The 15,588-nt window shown below is 42.6% G+C and overlaps 2 protein-coding genes across 6 annotated transcripts in view; one reads left to right on the top strand and one right to left on the bottom strand.

Annotated features, from left to right (window-relative positions):
- Positions 1 to 1,389: 1,389 nt before the first annotated feature.
- LOC117893628 (transient receptor potential cation channel subfamily V member 6) lies at positions 1,390 to 4,426 on the bottom strand. Its single transcript, XM_034800310.1, has 7 exons — positions 4,003 to 4,426; positions 3,695 to 3,921; positions 2,841 to 3,628; positions 2,545 to 2,771; positions 2,331 to 2,482; positions 1,720 to 2,251; positions 1,390 to 1,654 (listed from the first exon to the last, which is right to left on the bottom strand). The coding sequence occupies exons 1-7, from the start codon at positions 4,399 to 4,401 to the stop codon at positions 1,481 to 1,483; spliced, it is 2,499 nt and encodes an 832-aa protein (XP_034656201.1). The 5' UTR covers positions 4,402 to 4,426; the 3' UTR covers positions 1,390 to 1,480.
- A 4,950-nt stretch (positions 4,427 to 9,376) lies between these two features.
- LOC117895838 (peptidyl-prolyl cis-trans isomerase-like) overlaps positions 9,377 to 15,588 on the top strand; it is a 46,606-nt gene continuing 40,394 nt past the window's right edge. Inside the window, exon 1 of one of the 5 annotated variants that reach the window (XM_034803782.1) lies at positions 9,377 to 10,123. The gene's annotated coding sequence lies outside the window, so the exon portion shown is untranslated. The remainder of the gene's footprint in view (positions 10,124 to 15,588) is intronic. The other 4 variants (XM_034803780.1, XM_034803785.1, XM_034803783.1 and 1 more) reach the window with 4 other exon arrangements.

The raw sequence follows: 15,588 nt of genomic DNA, 5'->3' as shown, positions 1-15,588 counted from the left end.
ATATAAACACATTTTTGACAATGATACAAAGTTAAGGGTTCATTATTTCCATACAACAAACGGAGCTTAGTGATACTTATAGAAGCGTTCCTTCCACTCTGAAAAATAAAAAATAATATTACACTGCCGAGAAGTTCAGGGAAATGTTTTATGACGAACAAAATAATAGAGGAAGTGGGCGTTAATCGGGGCCTGGAGGTGGGCGTGCCACACCATTCACAGCTGCCACCGAAGCTGAAGCCAAAACATATGATTACCCGTCGAACTCGACACCTCAGACTGAGTGTGTAATTATTACATGTGGACCCACCCGGCACACAGAGCCAAAGCAAAGCCAAGGCCAACGCCAATCGCTAAGCCAAAGCTGGGAACATACTTTCTGGCCACACTGTGACATATTCAAATGGTTATTGTAGGAACGAGTCCCTTTTGTTGTGATCGCCAAGGGTTGGACACCGTATCATTAGCGCCACACCCGAGCGGAAAGTGTTTAGAAGGGGTTTGTGCTGGGAACTTTGGCTGGGATCGAACGAGATCGCAAAATCAGAAGACGGAGACTTTCGGCATGGCCATGGCACCGAACGCAGCGGGAACTAAATTGCTCTATTCAAACTCAATTAAAGTCAAGCTGCGGCAAGCTGGGCCTCTGAGCGCTCAGATAGTGAGTAGTGAGTGATCCTTGCTCTTTAACACTTTTGTACAGAACTCTAGGGCTCTGGCTACCCTCTCTCGTTGTTTCATTTCTTTGTGTTCGCTTGAACGCGAACAAAGGCGCTCGCTAAACGCTTCCGGCAGCGAGCGAACTAGAGGGAGAGCCTTGAGGATAGAGGATCAGATACCAGCGATGCCGATGCCGGTGCCGGTGCGGATCCCACGCATAATCCGACAACGCTCCCATTGATGTCAATCATCGATATCCCTCGCGATAGGGACACAACAATGCAAGGTGTCAGGCCTTTGTTTGCGAATATTTTTCACCCAACCTTCAATCTCCGGCCTTCATCTTTTATCCATTATTTGCCTTCTCTTTACTGCTGCTGTTGCTGATACAATTTCAATTACGTAATCGTTATCATCATGTGCAAATCGATAAGCGGATGTTGTCGACTCCGCCTCCCGTCCTCCGCGGACTCCATCTTTATTGGCCCAGACCCATAAAAGTTGTTGGCTTAATTCAAATGGCCGCCACTTGCCGCGACTTTGCTCTGTTTGCCAACTCATAAAGCGGAACATATGTATACATCTGTTGTGTCTTGTGGGTATGAGGGTGAGATGCGGGTGGATAGGACGGATTGGGCAGTAAGGTTCATTACTATATGGCACTTGTATACAGAACTCTATATTCATCTATCCGAAGGAGCAGTGAACTGTTGCTGTGGAAGTGACTGTATGTCGACTCTCAGTTTATTGCACAAATCGAACAGATTTCAACAAGGCTCAATAAAACTTGAACTAATTAAGTGCTGCGGGGGGTCGAGCCTCAGAAGTTGTTGTTGTCAGAACTCTCCGACTTGCGGGCGGTGCCAAAGAACTTCTCGTACTCCTGCTGGCGGCGACGCGCTCGTGCCTCCCGCTCCATTTGCCGCTTATTGGAGAAACGATGATGAATGCGCTTCATTTCCTGGACCTCCTTCATCTCCTCCTTCTCCTCGTCCTGCAAAAGAGAGCTTATGCATCACATCATTTGCTTAGAAAACGAAAACCCTGGGCAAAACCTACGGTCATATTGAGGCGCAGGACCAGGGCTCTTCGGCCATCCGACATGGGCTGACTGTAGTGCATAAAGTTCTTGAGACGCTCCGCTGGCGGGACGCTCCGCTCCACGACAAGGACAATCCGGGCCCACTGCCGCTGCCACTCGTTGCGAATCTCGGCTATCTTCTGGTAGGTATTGCCCATCATCGCGATCAACATGTTCACCAGCAGCACACTCACAATCACCATGAACAGGAAGAACAGAATCTTCGCCTCGTACTCGTGCTGTGTGGACACCATAGCCCCGTAGTAGTCCCCGAAGTTGGTCAGCGACATCAGGAACATGGCCACAATGGACTCCATCGGCGAGGGCATGGGATTGGACTCTGCATCCTGGTCTTCTGGCGTCGAGGGATTATCAAAGGTGAGGAAGATGATGTAGAAGGCCTGGGAGAAGCCCAGCACAAACACCAAATAGATGGAGACAAAGCGGAGCAGATCGCCCATCACCATGCGATATATCATCACCACGAAAGGACCAACGGTCTTGAAGCCACTGCGAATGATCAGACGAAAGTGCCAGCAGAGGCTTAAAGACTTGCTACTCTATATAATAAGTAACTGGAGCTATTTACCGACAGAAAAACAGAAAGTACGGAGCTGTGGTCAACATTATAAAAACCGTGACGTGGTCGTCGATCTCGGTAAGGCAGGAGACCCTCAGCCAGGGTATGGTCATCATCAAGGCACAAGAGAACAAGAACATGACTCTCGAGGGAGCCGTCATCTGTGGGAAAGATTAACACCCAAGGTGAGGGTTATGCATTGAGGAACACCCGCGGAACTTACCAAGTTTTCAACAAACATTTTATAGCCTAGAAATCTAGCCTCCCTGAGAGCCACGAGCAGATACAGGATGGCGCCCACAAAGTTGAGCATCTCGGCCATGATGCGTAGCTTGGCCAGATCGGACTCGAGATTCATAAGCGGACACTGGGCATAGCTCTCCCACCAGGCGGGCAAGACTTCCACCTCATTGGGGTCGTAATACTCCGTGAAGTTCAACCAGAAGGTTTCTGAAAGGAAACGGAAAAGTTAAAGACTTTCAGCGGGCAGGAGAACCCCACTTCGGAGCAGTACTCAACTGTATTCGGTGCTCGGGGAAGAGCCCCTCTTGCTCTGTTGATGATGAACATCAGAGCTCTCGTTTCTGTAGAGATCTAAAGTGCTGTTCGAATTTTCTTCATCCTCGCTCTTGGCATCCGGGCCTGGGCGCAGTATAAAGCTGAAAAGCGAGATCAGAAAGTAGAACGCGAACATGTAGAACTGCTTATAGAATCGGGACTTGCAGAATGTGTCCCATTTGGTCTTCAGGAGGTCTATGACCACGCCATCCAACAGCTCCAGATGCTCCAACTTATCCCCAAATACGACGAAATTCAGCACGCTGTCCTTATTGATGTTCCCAGTCTGCTCGTTGATCGTGTCGATCATGAGCAGGGGGTACGCGGCACAGGTGATGCTGCCCAGCTGCCAGTATATCTCCCTCTCGATGCTCATCACATGGAAGAACATCTCCACGCGTCCCAGCTTGGCGGCCAGCGTGAGTGGGGTTAGGTTCTGAATGTTTTTCACGTGGATATTGGAGCCCACCTCGTAGCCCACATCGAACATTTCCATTTTCTCGTAGATGACGAGCATGTGGAGCACGGTATTGCCATTGGTGTCCTGGAAGTCGGGGTCCGCTCCTCGGGCCAATACCAGACGGAAGCACTCCTCCTGCGACAGGCAAGCTGCAAAGCTCAAAGGATACTCGCCCCAGTAGACATAGCCGTCGTAATTGGTGATGGGGCACAGAGCCACGAACTCGTGATCTGGCGAATCCGTGCGCGAGAACTTTGTGTCCTCCGCCGACATGAAGGCCCCGCAGCAACTAATTGCAATAGAATCGAGCGGTCAAAGCGTTGGCGTTGGCCTACGGAGTTCGATGGGTACTCACCGCTCCTGGACATCGGCATTGGCATCCAGCAGATACTTTACCATTGCCGGATCTTCGTTCACTATGGCTATGTGCAGGACGCTCTCCCCGTAGTACTCGTCGCTCATGTAGATGTCCAGGATCAGCTTTGGGTAGAACTTGAGCAGCCGCTTGGCCAGGTCCGCGTGCAGCGAGGAGGCGTTGAGCAGGCACAAATGGAGGATGGTCTCGCCCACGGCTCCACGCTCCTGCAATGCATTGCATGCGATGCACAAAGGGAATAAATGGAGAGCGCTTCTTGACCCCAGCAACTGGACAGCTCCACTCACATTCAGATCCCAGCACACGAATCGGTAGGCAGTCGGGTTGGAGATGTACTCGGCCTCCGATACCTCGGGACAGTAGTCGTGGATGTTGAAGTCGTCGTCGGGGTTCTCCAGGGAGCGGATTTCGGGCAGCTGGCGCGTCCTTGGGCGGTCTCGATTTCGCAGCAGCACCAGTTTCGAAATGGGGAAGTACCGTCCTGCACCCTTGTTGTAGAGAAAGGGTTCGACCTTGGTCTTGATGGCGTGGTCGATTTCGGCGAACTGTTTTGTCTGGCAGGCGCGCTTCATCATGTCCACGAGAAGGCCTCCGCCCTTGAGATTGACAAATTTGTATAGGGCTTGGGTGGAGACTCCCGCTTGCTTCTTGACGCCGCTGGTCACGTTGCTTTCCGTATTCCCCATGACCACAGAATACCTTTAACCTCCTGGCTCGCTCCGAGTTGCGTTTTATTCTTTTTTTTTACTAGTTTTTGTTTTTATATCGCGACATTGCCGGATTGAATTAAATCTATCTGTTCAGGGAGTTCACTCTGTTATGGCAATTTAGTGTGGTCCTTGTCCGTTTGGGCTATCGACAAAACATTCCATCGAGCTCCTCGTTTCCAATGCAACAGCTGAACTTGAGCTCCATTTTCCTGTTTACCTCGCGTTGCCAGGCCATCTCGTACCTGTTGCACCCGTCCGCTCAACAAGTTCAGGTTTGTAGCATTGTTTTGCGTGTTCCGTGCGTATTTACTATTGGTTACGGAAACTTGTAGAATGCGGGTTAATGAAACGCCTTATCTGTGTTATTTTAATGCTTCATATCATTCGTCCGGAAGGTATTTATTTATTTATTCCCACTGTTTGACGCCGGCTGCGGTCCCATTCCAGACTGCATTGAAATTTCTTGGATTTTGCCATTTGGCTCAGGACTATTAATTAATTAATGTGCAATTTACTAAATTTAAACATACCAGGGCTGGAAAATACGAACAGTAAATTTATACATACATATATAATTTCGTATATATTACTCGTATAATAGTACACTTCATGTTGAAGTTCATGTGCAGGGTACATGTAAGATACATGTAAGAGACGAAAACAAAAAATGTTTTTTACACAGTGGCGCTCTCTATACTCCAGAAATGAAACCAAAATGATCAGCGTTTTTGATAATTTTAATAGATTATCGCTAAAATAAAATCGCTGAAAGTTAAACAAACTGCCGGTATTTATTTTGAAAGCTTTCAAGGTGACCGGAAACTAAAACAGATAAAGCCCCGGAACAGATTTCTAAAAGTCTGGCACTACGTTCTCATCAACATGTATTCAACCTGTATAAGACTTATATTTTCGAAACATTAGACACATCATTTTTCTGCAACATTCAAATAAAAAGTTAGTACGAAAATTCTAAAAATGCAACATTGGTTTGTTCCCCAACATTTCCTACAATATACGTACATATGTTGCAAAGAGAACGCCACATCAGTTGTAGCTTGAAATCAGTGGCGCCACTAGGTTTTTTGGCAATTTTAAGACCTTTGATGGTTATTTAAGGAACTCTGGCGCTAGTTCTACCAAATATTGCAAATATGGTGTGTGACTTTTCAGTCGTGACAAGTGATGTAAGAGTAGATGAAAAATGTAGAAAAAATTTAAAATTCAAGAAAAACATAAGGTTACGTGTGCACGAAGTACGAACAAGATAAAGCTAAGTACTGGAGTTAACACATTGTATGGCTAGTTTTAACAGGATTCCCACGAAACATATTGGTAAATTGATAAAGAAGTGGATTTCAGACCGAATTTTGCACTAAATATGAGTCTCGTGGACAATTTGACTCCATTCAATTGATAGCAAAATAATTAATTTAAAAAACCTCTTGATTTGGAAGTCTATCTTGTTTCTTTAAAAGTAAAAAATATTTATTTTTTTCATACTCACTCGTAGCTAAATTTTTTTAATTATTTTTCAAATGAAAAACTCCCGAGTCCTGAATATTTTACTTTGAAATTGGAAAATGATCTCCGCACGATCTCGTACGATTAAGACGTCGAAAGTGAGTTAAACAGAATTACAGTTAATGATAAATACATATGTATGTATAACCTATTTCATCAATCCAGACAATACGTAGAATCCATTCTAATTTCTGAAATGTTCTAATTAAATATATAATAATTTAATTAATGTTTTTAGCTCTTTTTTTTTAATTTCAGTTTGACTTTCAGTCATATATTAACATAAATTTGAACAGAATTATAAAACCAGGAAAAATTTGAGGACTCTTAGTTTAATTTTTACTTCAACTGGAAAGGCCACGCCGTATAATATCATTTCAGACCCGCAATTTCTTTAAAATGGCTGGTTCTAATATCTAATATATAGTATGTATAGCTAAAAAACATGTCAATCTAAGTAAAGTCATTAATAAATCATATAATATAGTAAATTAAGTAAAGCAAACTACCGGTTGACGATCAACAAGTGTTTAAATGACGTTACATTTCAGGCCCACTTACGTTTTTACACAATATGTAGTTAAAATGTAGAAAATGTGTAGTTACCGTGTGGTGTGGTTTGGTATATTTATGGGGTATTTTGTGTGCTCATACCTGAAACGCAAACATGAGTCCATCTAGCTTATGGGCCAGTGTTGCCAGTTTAGCTATTTTCGCAATAGATCTAGCGTTTTTCAATTTCTCAATTTACAGTGTGCTCATGTTGAGCAGCAAAAAATGAGGAGAGTATCTTGCTCTCTCTGCTGACCTAATTCTCTCTTTGGCATGTGACGGCAAGATAAGGTATGGCAAGCAGGTACAAAAAATGACGAGCTTTTTTAAGGCTCACACCTTTTTCGCACCTGTTTAAAGGATCCGTAATAGTGCTTGCGAGAGCTTCTGGAAGCAGAGGATATTCCTGACCGTTTAGACACAGGAGAGGCTTTCCCTGACCGTTTAGACACAGGAGAGAACTTCCCATGTAGGATTAAAATGGCCGGTGTAATTTACCGGCGCACCTGCAATTTTTTGTGACGTATTTACCTGTTGTCGACACCTTAGGTTTTGGTACAAATTTCGCACCATGAGAGCTCCCTTGGTTTGATAAGGGAGTTTTAAAAGCTCTTTTCCTTTGCGAAGGGATTTTGAACAACTAATGAGAACTTAATATACAATAAAATACATACATATGTACATATTGATATTTGACTATGGAAAATATATTGTATATATAATTTGTTTATTTATTTATTTTCACTTAAGAATTAACTGCTAATTATGGAATATGGAATAAGAAAAAATATAAATTAAATATGTAAATACAGAAGGGGAAGGAAAGATACAAATAAATGGTAAATGTTATATACAATTTTTTCAAGGGAACAAGGGGACTAGAAGTAATTATAATTAATGGTTCCTGTGCTTCATCAAGGGGAAGTTGTAGGCGAGTATGCAAGTACCAGTCGCAAAAGGACTAACTTTAACGTCATCAGCATACATATGTACATTAATGTAACTAAGTGCAAAATAACTTGAGGCAGGTCGTTCACAAACAGGTTGAATTCATGCAGAATACTTAGTGTGGTCTGGCCATGTAGACGGTTCCAAAGCTTTGGATACAAGAGAATCGAGAAGAATAATTTTGAATGATGAGAAATTTAGTTATAATGAAGTTATCAGGCGACTATTTGAGATTAGAGCTTAGATGTATTTTGACATCTTTCGGTGTGGCTCCTGGTATAAGACTAGAGACAAAGATTGCTTTGCGGGGGATCACTGTTATAAGAGGCCAGAACGAGCGAGCTGGAGGTACAGCAACTGAGTCCGAAGTTAGATTGACAGTGGTATGGATTTTTGAGGCAACTACAATGTTGTTAGGCGTGAGAAAGGCTGGAGCCTCTGACGGCGGATGGACATCCATCGGTGAAGGTTGGCCTCTAGGAATAGTAAAAGAGTCCATCTGTTTTAGGTGAGAGTATATACAAATAAAAGAAAATAAAATAAACCCAAAGAAATCAGTGATTAGTTAGACGATAATGATGATTTTTTCATCATTATCCGGTGTTCCTTAGGAAAAGAAAGGAGTAATTACAATGTATAAACCGGAGTCTAGTCCCAATTATGTTGTAAGGATATAAGAGCTGCCCCCCAAACCACTCCGAGCTTATTATAATATTTCCTTATGTTCCCTTTCCCTTTCAGGAAAACAATAGAATTTCTTTTTCTCTTTTGTTTTGCGCGCTATTTTTCAAACTATTCAATGTTATCAGTTAACATGGATCTGTTAATGGTTTACGCAAATTTACATTGGAGGTGGAGAACTATCGAAAGTTAACGATAGTACATTTTAAATCATCCATAGTGGTCGATAGTCGCAATAGAAAATTGTTTTTTTAGAGGCGGGTAGCACAAAAACAAAAAATTCTTGCCAAACTTCATATAAAAAAACTGAGCCAAACATTTTTGGTTTGAATTTTTGTTTCTTGAGTATCCAGCAACGTCAACAAAATCCACAGATTCTTATCGATATATCGGTTCGAAGTGCGTGTGTGGACTGAGAGAACAGCTGGTACACAGGCAAAAAATATATGGTTGACAATTATTTCTGGAGTTTGCGAAATGGAGGAAAAACTGAGCGCAAAAACGTAAAAGAGAGTCGAAATAGATCGTCGGAGTCAAATGGAAAATGAAATCATTTTACTGAATTTAATAAATTTCTTACTTACTTTCTCTGCTCTTTTGGCAATAATAATCCTTTGGCAACCCATTTGCATTATTGGCAAATGCCAAATTAGTTAGTTACGTTCCACGCACAAGCAAAATGTATGGCAAATTTTTGGATAGAGTTTTTTGTGATGTTGGATACCCGCCTTTTAAAGCGCGCAAAAATGTATTTCAGTGATGTGAAAAGTAAACTATCGTGATATATTCGGCCACTATCGAGTCTTCAAACCATCGATGGTGAGCTAGGTCGATAGTCCAGTACCGATAGTGCCATCGATAGTTCTCTATCTCTAACCCGCAAACCATTACAAAAATAACACAAAAAAATATCAAACCGAGGCATTTCAATTCGTATTAAATTATTGTTTCAGAGTAAATAAGTCTTTGCAAGCTAGTAATATCAAAATCGAGGAACAGTGCTTGTATATTACTTGTGGGATTTCTGTGCTCGATTTTCAGTGCAAAAATGAGTGTCTTGCTCTCTCTGCTGAAAAAAATCCTCTCTTTGGCATGGTAGGTAAAGAAAGGTAAGAACAGTAGGTGAAAAAAGTACGAATTTTCAACTTTTTCTCCCATTTCGCACCTGTTGAAGGTTTTCATATAATATAACATATGATGGATTTCGTTTGTATAATCAAAATCATTTTTGGTACAAAATTTAAACACCAACTAAACACAAACCGGACAAGAACACAACGTAGTATCGGGCAGAAGTTTCTTTTCCCACAATAATCTCGAAAATTATTGCAAAAATTAAATAAATTAAACGCCGCGAATATAATATCTTAATAAATAATATATGTCTCTGGCTTGGAAACAAGTCGGCGATAATTTGAAATAATTAAATTTTGAGACGTCGAGCAGGGTCGTCATTCGTCGTCACCGGAAAATTCGAAGCAAACAAGTCTACAACTGCAGTCGGACTTTTAGACAAAAAACTTTTGTCGTTCGGAGCGAGCCAGATTAGCGGAAAAATCGCGGCACAGCCAACAGTAGTGGTTGCCAACGTTACGCACGCGTACAATACCTTTACAAGAGCGAAAACACACCTATGCAAAGCGAAGAGTGAAGAAATGCCTGTGCGTTGAGTGAAAGTGCAAGAAAAGAGCCTCAGTGTACGTTTTTAAGACCATTTCGTATTGTTTGCGCAACAACAACAACGGAAAGAACAACAACAACAGCGACTACCTGTAGCAGCCGTATCATCCACAACCCTACACCAAAAATCCATCTGTTGAGCGTAGCCACCGGCTCTCGCGTGTGTGAGTGTGGTGTCTCTGTGTATGTGTGTGTGTCTACATTTGTGCAAAAATAGGTTTAATTGTTGTTAAATAAATTAATGCTATATTAACTGGTCTGCTGCTGACACAGCCACTGCTGATCTAATTGGGATACCAACACATTTAAACAGGTGCGTTAGCTTTAAGTACCTCTCTAATCTTTTCAGTGATTTCAAAATTCGATTGTATTTAAAAACTGTAGAGCTCTCAATGCATGCCAATTAGCAAAAACAGTCAGTGAGAATGACAGAGGAATGAAATAATTTAAAACGAGAAGGGACTTGTGAGACGCTTCTTACGCGTCACAACTTTTATACCCGGCACTCAGTACTACATCTGCACCTTAGCGGTTATTTTACATTTTTTCTTCATCTGTCATCTACATCAACAACACTACTCAAGCCAACACGTTCCTTTAGCTCGCCACCCTCCCCTAGAAACACACACTGCAGAGTCAGGGCAGAGTCGTGGCAGAGGCAGAGACGTGTCAGGGGCAGAGGGCATACACTGCGCGAAGCAGAATGTGAATGAGAGAATGTGTAAAAAACAAATATAAGCAGCGGGACGGGGTGGGTTTGGCCACTGCAAATTAATTTCTTCATTGTGGCTATAATAATGATCCAATCAGATCCCAGTTTGGTGATCTGATAGATATGGTCATTCCCTACGGAATGGCGTTTTAAGATTTCTTTTATCTTCAAAATGTAGATTTGAGAGGTTTTCGCCTTTTTGCGGGGGCGGAAGAAGGCGGGGCTCATTTTTTAAATACACTTGTAACAGTGTGAGCATACAGAAGTATGGATGCAAAATTGGGTGGCTCTAGCTTTTATGGTCTCTGAGATCCAGGCGCTCAACAAGACGGACGGACGGACGGACAGACAGACAGACATGGCTCAATCGACTCGGCTATTGATGCTGATCAAGAATATATGTATATACTTTATGAGGTCGGAGACGTTTCCTTCTGTGCGTTACATACATTCACTTTGTGCACAAATACAATATACCCTGTTTACTCTTCGAGTACCGGGTATAAAAAAAGCAGCATAGTGAAGATAGGTCTACCAATTATATTCAGTATGCTTCCCTTTTTGATCAGGAATATATTTACATATCCAAATACCATCTAAATCACCCTCTCCCGCCACCTTGGCTCGTTGTGGGCACGCAACGTGAACGCTTATTGATTCTCAAAGTGAGTGCCGCCGTATTCCCCGTCATTTATTTGAACATTGTTTTTTGGTGCTACTAAATAAATGACTAGCGCTCTGTTCGCGTTTTATGTGTGGTGTGGTGTGGTGGGACAGTTGTAACATTTTCCCCGAATGCGAAAATTCGCAATTGTTTTCTGTTTTCCTCTCTCTATTTGCTTGACTCTGTTTTGTTGCTCTCTTCTTGTAGTTGTTGATTTGAGCTATGTTCGTGCCAGCTGGTGCCGCCGTTGACTTTTTCCAGCTGTGGAGTTATTTCCTCTTCTTTATCTATTTCCCCGCACACCTCATTCCATTTTTAGTTTGAGCAAGTGTTGCGTCTAGAAAGAGAGCGGAACAAGTGTTTCCGGATTTCCTTGAGAAAGCAGCTGCCACAGGACAAAATCTTGGGCCCAAGTGCACCATCTTCCACTCAACGAAGCATCATCCTCTCATCCTTTTCCGCCTGTAATCGGAAACCCACTTTGGAGTAGATGGAAATCTGTAGTAGCAGCTGCTTCCTCCTACCCATACCATACCCTTACCCAATCCCCTGCATTGCATCACGCTGCACATGGTGCTTCCCCATGTAATTTGATATACTTCGTGTCCATTTCCATTTCCCCCGTAGAATCCATTTTGGCCTCTGTTTAACATTGTTTGGAGCTCCCTTTAAAAGCTATGTGCTGTGTACAGTTATCTCCCTCACGCTCTACCGTTTCGCGTTTCACGTTTGCACTTTGCATACTTTGGCCAAAAACAACAAAACGGCTCTGAAAATTAATTTTGCCTCGTTTTTTCGTTGCTTGGAATGGGTCGCCTTGGCACAGTTATGTGGCTTTGCTCATGCATTTTCATCATATTTCTTTCTTTTTGTCTTGACTAATTGCTTTCTGACAATACTTGGACTGTAGCTACATTTGGTTAGATCTTTTAACTCTTGGCGAGACACCCAAGGATCAAGACCCCCTTGATCGCTCGCCACACCTTCGAAAAATACTAAGTCTATGTACGTTCCGAGAGTGTTTTTTCGGAAATCGGCAATCAATAAATTACACTGACTGAGAATGCAAAAACAAGATTCATGATGTGTGCGGAGCGAGTCTCCCACATATGTACATACATATGTAAGGGTTGTTAACTGTAATTTCTGGACTGAACCTTGTACCTATTGCGCTTTTCCAGGCAAAAAGCAGTCCACCAAGCAGGCTTACTGTAAAACTACAACGCATGCCAGCTTTTGACTCGTATTGATTTGCGGTGATACTCGTTGTGTGCCAGAAATCCCTTTTTCGATAAGTTTACCAAATACGCTCGTACATAAATTAAATAAAAAACAATTTAGCATTAAAATCTTGTTACAAAAGCGCATTAATTGAAAAAGTAATGGCGATAAAACTGTAATTAATGATTTGAACTTCAAATCAATGCGATTCAAGGTAAACAAGTCGAAAAAAGATTTGTATTTGTTGTGCTTTTGTTTGTACACGACGAGAACGAACTCGTGCCAAAGCAAAAGAGAATCAACGAGGAGAGAAGCAGACAGATAGCCAGAGTAGCCAGAAATGCCAGAGTCAAGGAATGGGAATCGTGTCAGCAGATTTGTATTTAGAAGAAGAAGCTTTTAAGAGCTGTGCCAACTGGCGGGGGCGCCGACTAAAAGAGAGATGCAGCCATAGAAAGTGCAAGAGCAATGGTTGAAGCTGATTGAAGAGAAGAGAAAGATGACGTCTTCTATCCAATACACTGTAATTGGTTTGGACAACCTGAAAGCTTGTTGATTGACTGAATGACTGACTGGTTTAAATACAGACATGGAAATGAAAATGAATTCAAATGCAATTTCATCAATGTGGGTCAGCAGCAGCACAGGTTCCCCTCTGGATCCACCTGAGGCAGTTCAATGCACCGAGAGGTAGCCCTCAAGCACCAACTAGAGAATACCCTATCAACTAGCGCCCGAAGCGCGCCCTACTGCCGCAAAGAATTGCTTCACACGCTTGAAGGCTCCTACTCCGTCTCCTGCTTACGCCTTCTCTCCAAAACTCTCAGAGTTCGCATCACGCTAGAGGCAGAATACAGGGTATAGAAAGGTGTGTGTGTGTTTGGTTCTATCTCGTGTAATTAGTGGGGAAATGCACTTGGGGAATTAATCTATTGCCGTGTTCTGTTTGGTTGGGCTCTACCTTTGTGAAAAGACCGCATACGAAAGATCGCCTAAGTAAATAATTGCGGTAAATGCAGCACGAAAAGAACTCACAAAAGTAATGAAGAGGGAGTGGTAGGAGGGACTGCCACAACTTTAAACAGGTGTCGTCGCTTTTTATGACAGTCGCCCGCCGTCTGGAGAAAAGTGTGTTCGTGTGTGTGTGTTTCTGTCTTGCATGTGTTTCTGTCTTGCATGTGTTGCATGGGCATGCATGTGTTTTCATCTCTTGTTACTACCCTGCAGGACGGGTCATCGATGTGTAAGCGCCAAGCTTACCTGATAGTAATGCATTATTTATGCATATATGTATGTATGTATGTATGTATATACATATGTATGTATATTTTACCCAAAATGGCAAAGCAGCGACTCACTCTTCACTGCATAATTGTAATTACGCCGACGACGCCGACGCCAAACCCAAATTCAGTTACGCACCGTGAGGAAACTGAAAAAAGTAAGAAAAACGAGTAGGAACGTGAGACGCTTCGTACGCGTCACCACTTTTATACCCGGTACTCATTCCGATATAAACTCTGCTATTGTTGCTGATCATGAATATATGCTGTATATACTTTGAAGGGTCGGAAACGATGCCTTCTGTGCGTTACATACATATGTACATCCACTTTCGCCCACAAAATCAAGAAGGACCTTATAGCCAACATATGCACATGCAAATGTATGTATGTTTTTGTTTAACTAACTAAGCTCATCAATGATTCCAGTATCTTGAATTAAATCACTTCCTCTTACCCCACACATTATGTCTTGCTAGGTCCGTGTGTATTTCCTCCTTGACCTGCCTTTCAGTTCGATTCCTGGGGATGGCCCAGGCATGCCTGTCTGTCTAGTATTCCACCAATTGTTGTTCCTCTCTGCATTCCCCCCACTGGAGCCATTTTCTGGAGGAGCAACAGCACGCCTGCCTCATTATTCATTCAGGCATTCACCAAAAACCTGACAGGGAATTTTCTGATCACAGCCAGTTGTCCGCCCTTGGAGAATGTTAAGCCTGCAGGGTAGAGCACAAATTAGCGGGAACTGAAAACGAAACATTCACCAGATCTGGAAAATACAGAGAAGGCGAATGCGCTCCTCCCCCCTTGGGAGGTGCAGACAGTTTCGGGAGTAAAAATAAAATTATAAAACAAACGAGAAGGGACGTGTGAGACGTTTCTTACGCGTCACAACTTTTATACCCGGCACTCAGTACTACATCTGCACCTTAGCGGTTATTTGTCAAATTGTACATTTTTTCTTCATCTGTCATCTACATCAACAACACTACTCACGCCAACACGCTCCTTTAGCTCGCCACCCTCCCCTAGAAACACACACTGCAGAGTCAGGGCAGAGGCAGGGGCAGAGACGTGTCAGGGGCAGAGGCCATAAACTGCGCGAAGCAGAATGTGAATGAGAGAATGTAAAAAAAACAAATATAAGCTGCGGGACGGGGTGGGTTTGGCCACTGCAAATTAATTTCTTCATTATGGCTATAATAATGATCCAATCGGATCCCAATTTGGTGATCTGATAGATATGGTCATTCCCTACGGAATGGCGTGGGGCGTTAGTTTTCTTTTATCTTCAAAATTGTAGATTTGGGAGGTTTTCGCCCTTTTGCGGGGGCGGGGCAAATTTTTTGAAATACACTGGTTTCAGTGTGAGCATACAGCAGTCTGGTGCCAAAATTTGGTGGCTCTAGCTCTTATAGTTTCTGAGAACTAGCTGATCAAGAACTGATCAAGAATATATGTACATATGTATATACTCTATGGGGTCGGAGACGTTTCCTTCTGTGCGTTACATACATTCTCTTTGTGCACAAATACAATATACCCTATTTACTCTTCGTTTACCGGGTATAAAAATATGTCAACAGAGGCGTAAACAAGATTTGTATTTTAGTTTCGAGTACAAGAGTTCACAGGTGACAGTACGTCCTACAGTGCGTTTTAGAACTACATATAAACTTCATACTGTTCGCTAAAAGCATATTTGAACACGTTAACCCTCTGATTAAGCCTAAACATTCCTCCATTTCATTTATGTAGTTTCTATCACATTTCGTCTTTCAATTTTCCCCACGTTCCCCTTCCTTTCACTCCCTCGTTTGACCCAATTTTTCGATTTAAGTCTTGTAACAGAATATTCTCATTCTCTTCTTGTTGTATATTTTTCCCAGTCTGTATTC

This window comes from Drosophila subobscura, chromosome J (assembly GCF_008121235.1).
Source record: "Drosophila subobscura isolate 14011-0131.10 chromosome J, UCBerk_Dsub_1.0, whole genome shotgun sequence".
Taxonomy (NCBI): Eukaryota; Metazoa; Arthropoda; class Insecta; order Diptera; family Drosophilidae; genus Drosophila; species Drosophila subobscura.
The sequence above is the reverse complement of the archived record's forward strand: the minus strand, read 5'-3'. Positions and strand labels throughout refer to the sequence as shown.

Excerpts from the sequence above, each read along its gene's own strand:
- LOC117893628 (XM_034800310.1), bottom strand. The coding sequence starts at position 4,401 with ATGGGGAATACGGAAAGCAACGTGACCAGCGGCGTCAAGAAGCAAGCG. Across the intron at positions 3,922-4,002 it reads TCGTGTGCTGGGATCTGAAT|GAGCGTGGAGCCGTGGGCGA; the intron begins GTGAGTGGAGCT and ends AATGCATTGCAG. Across the intron at positions 2,252-2,330 it reads TACTTTCTGTTTTTCTGTCG|TGGCTTCAAGACCGTTGGTC; the intron begins GTAAATAGCTCC and ends GATCATTCGCAG.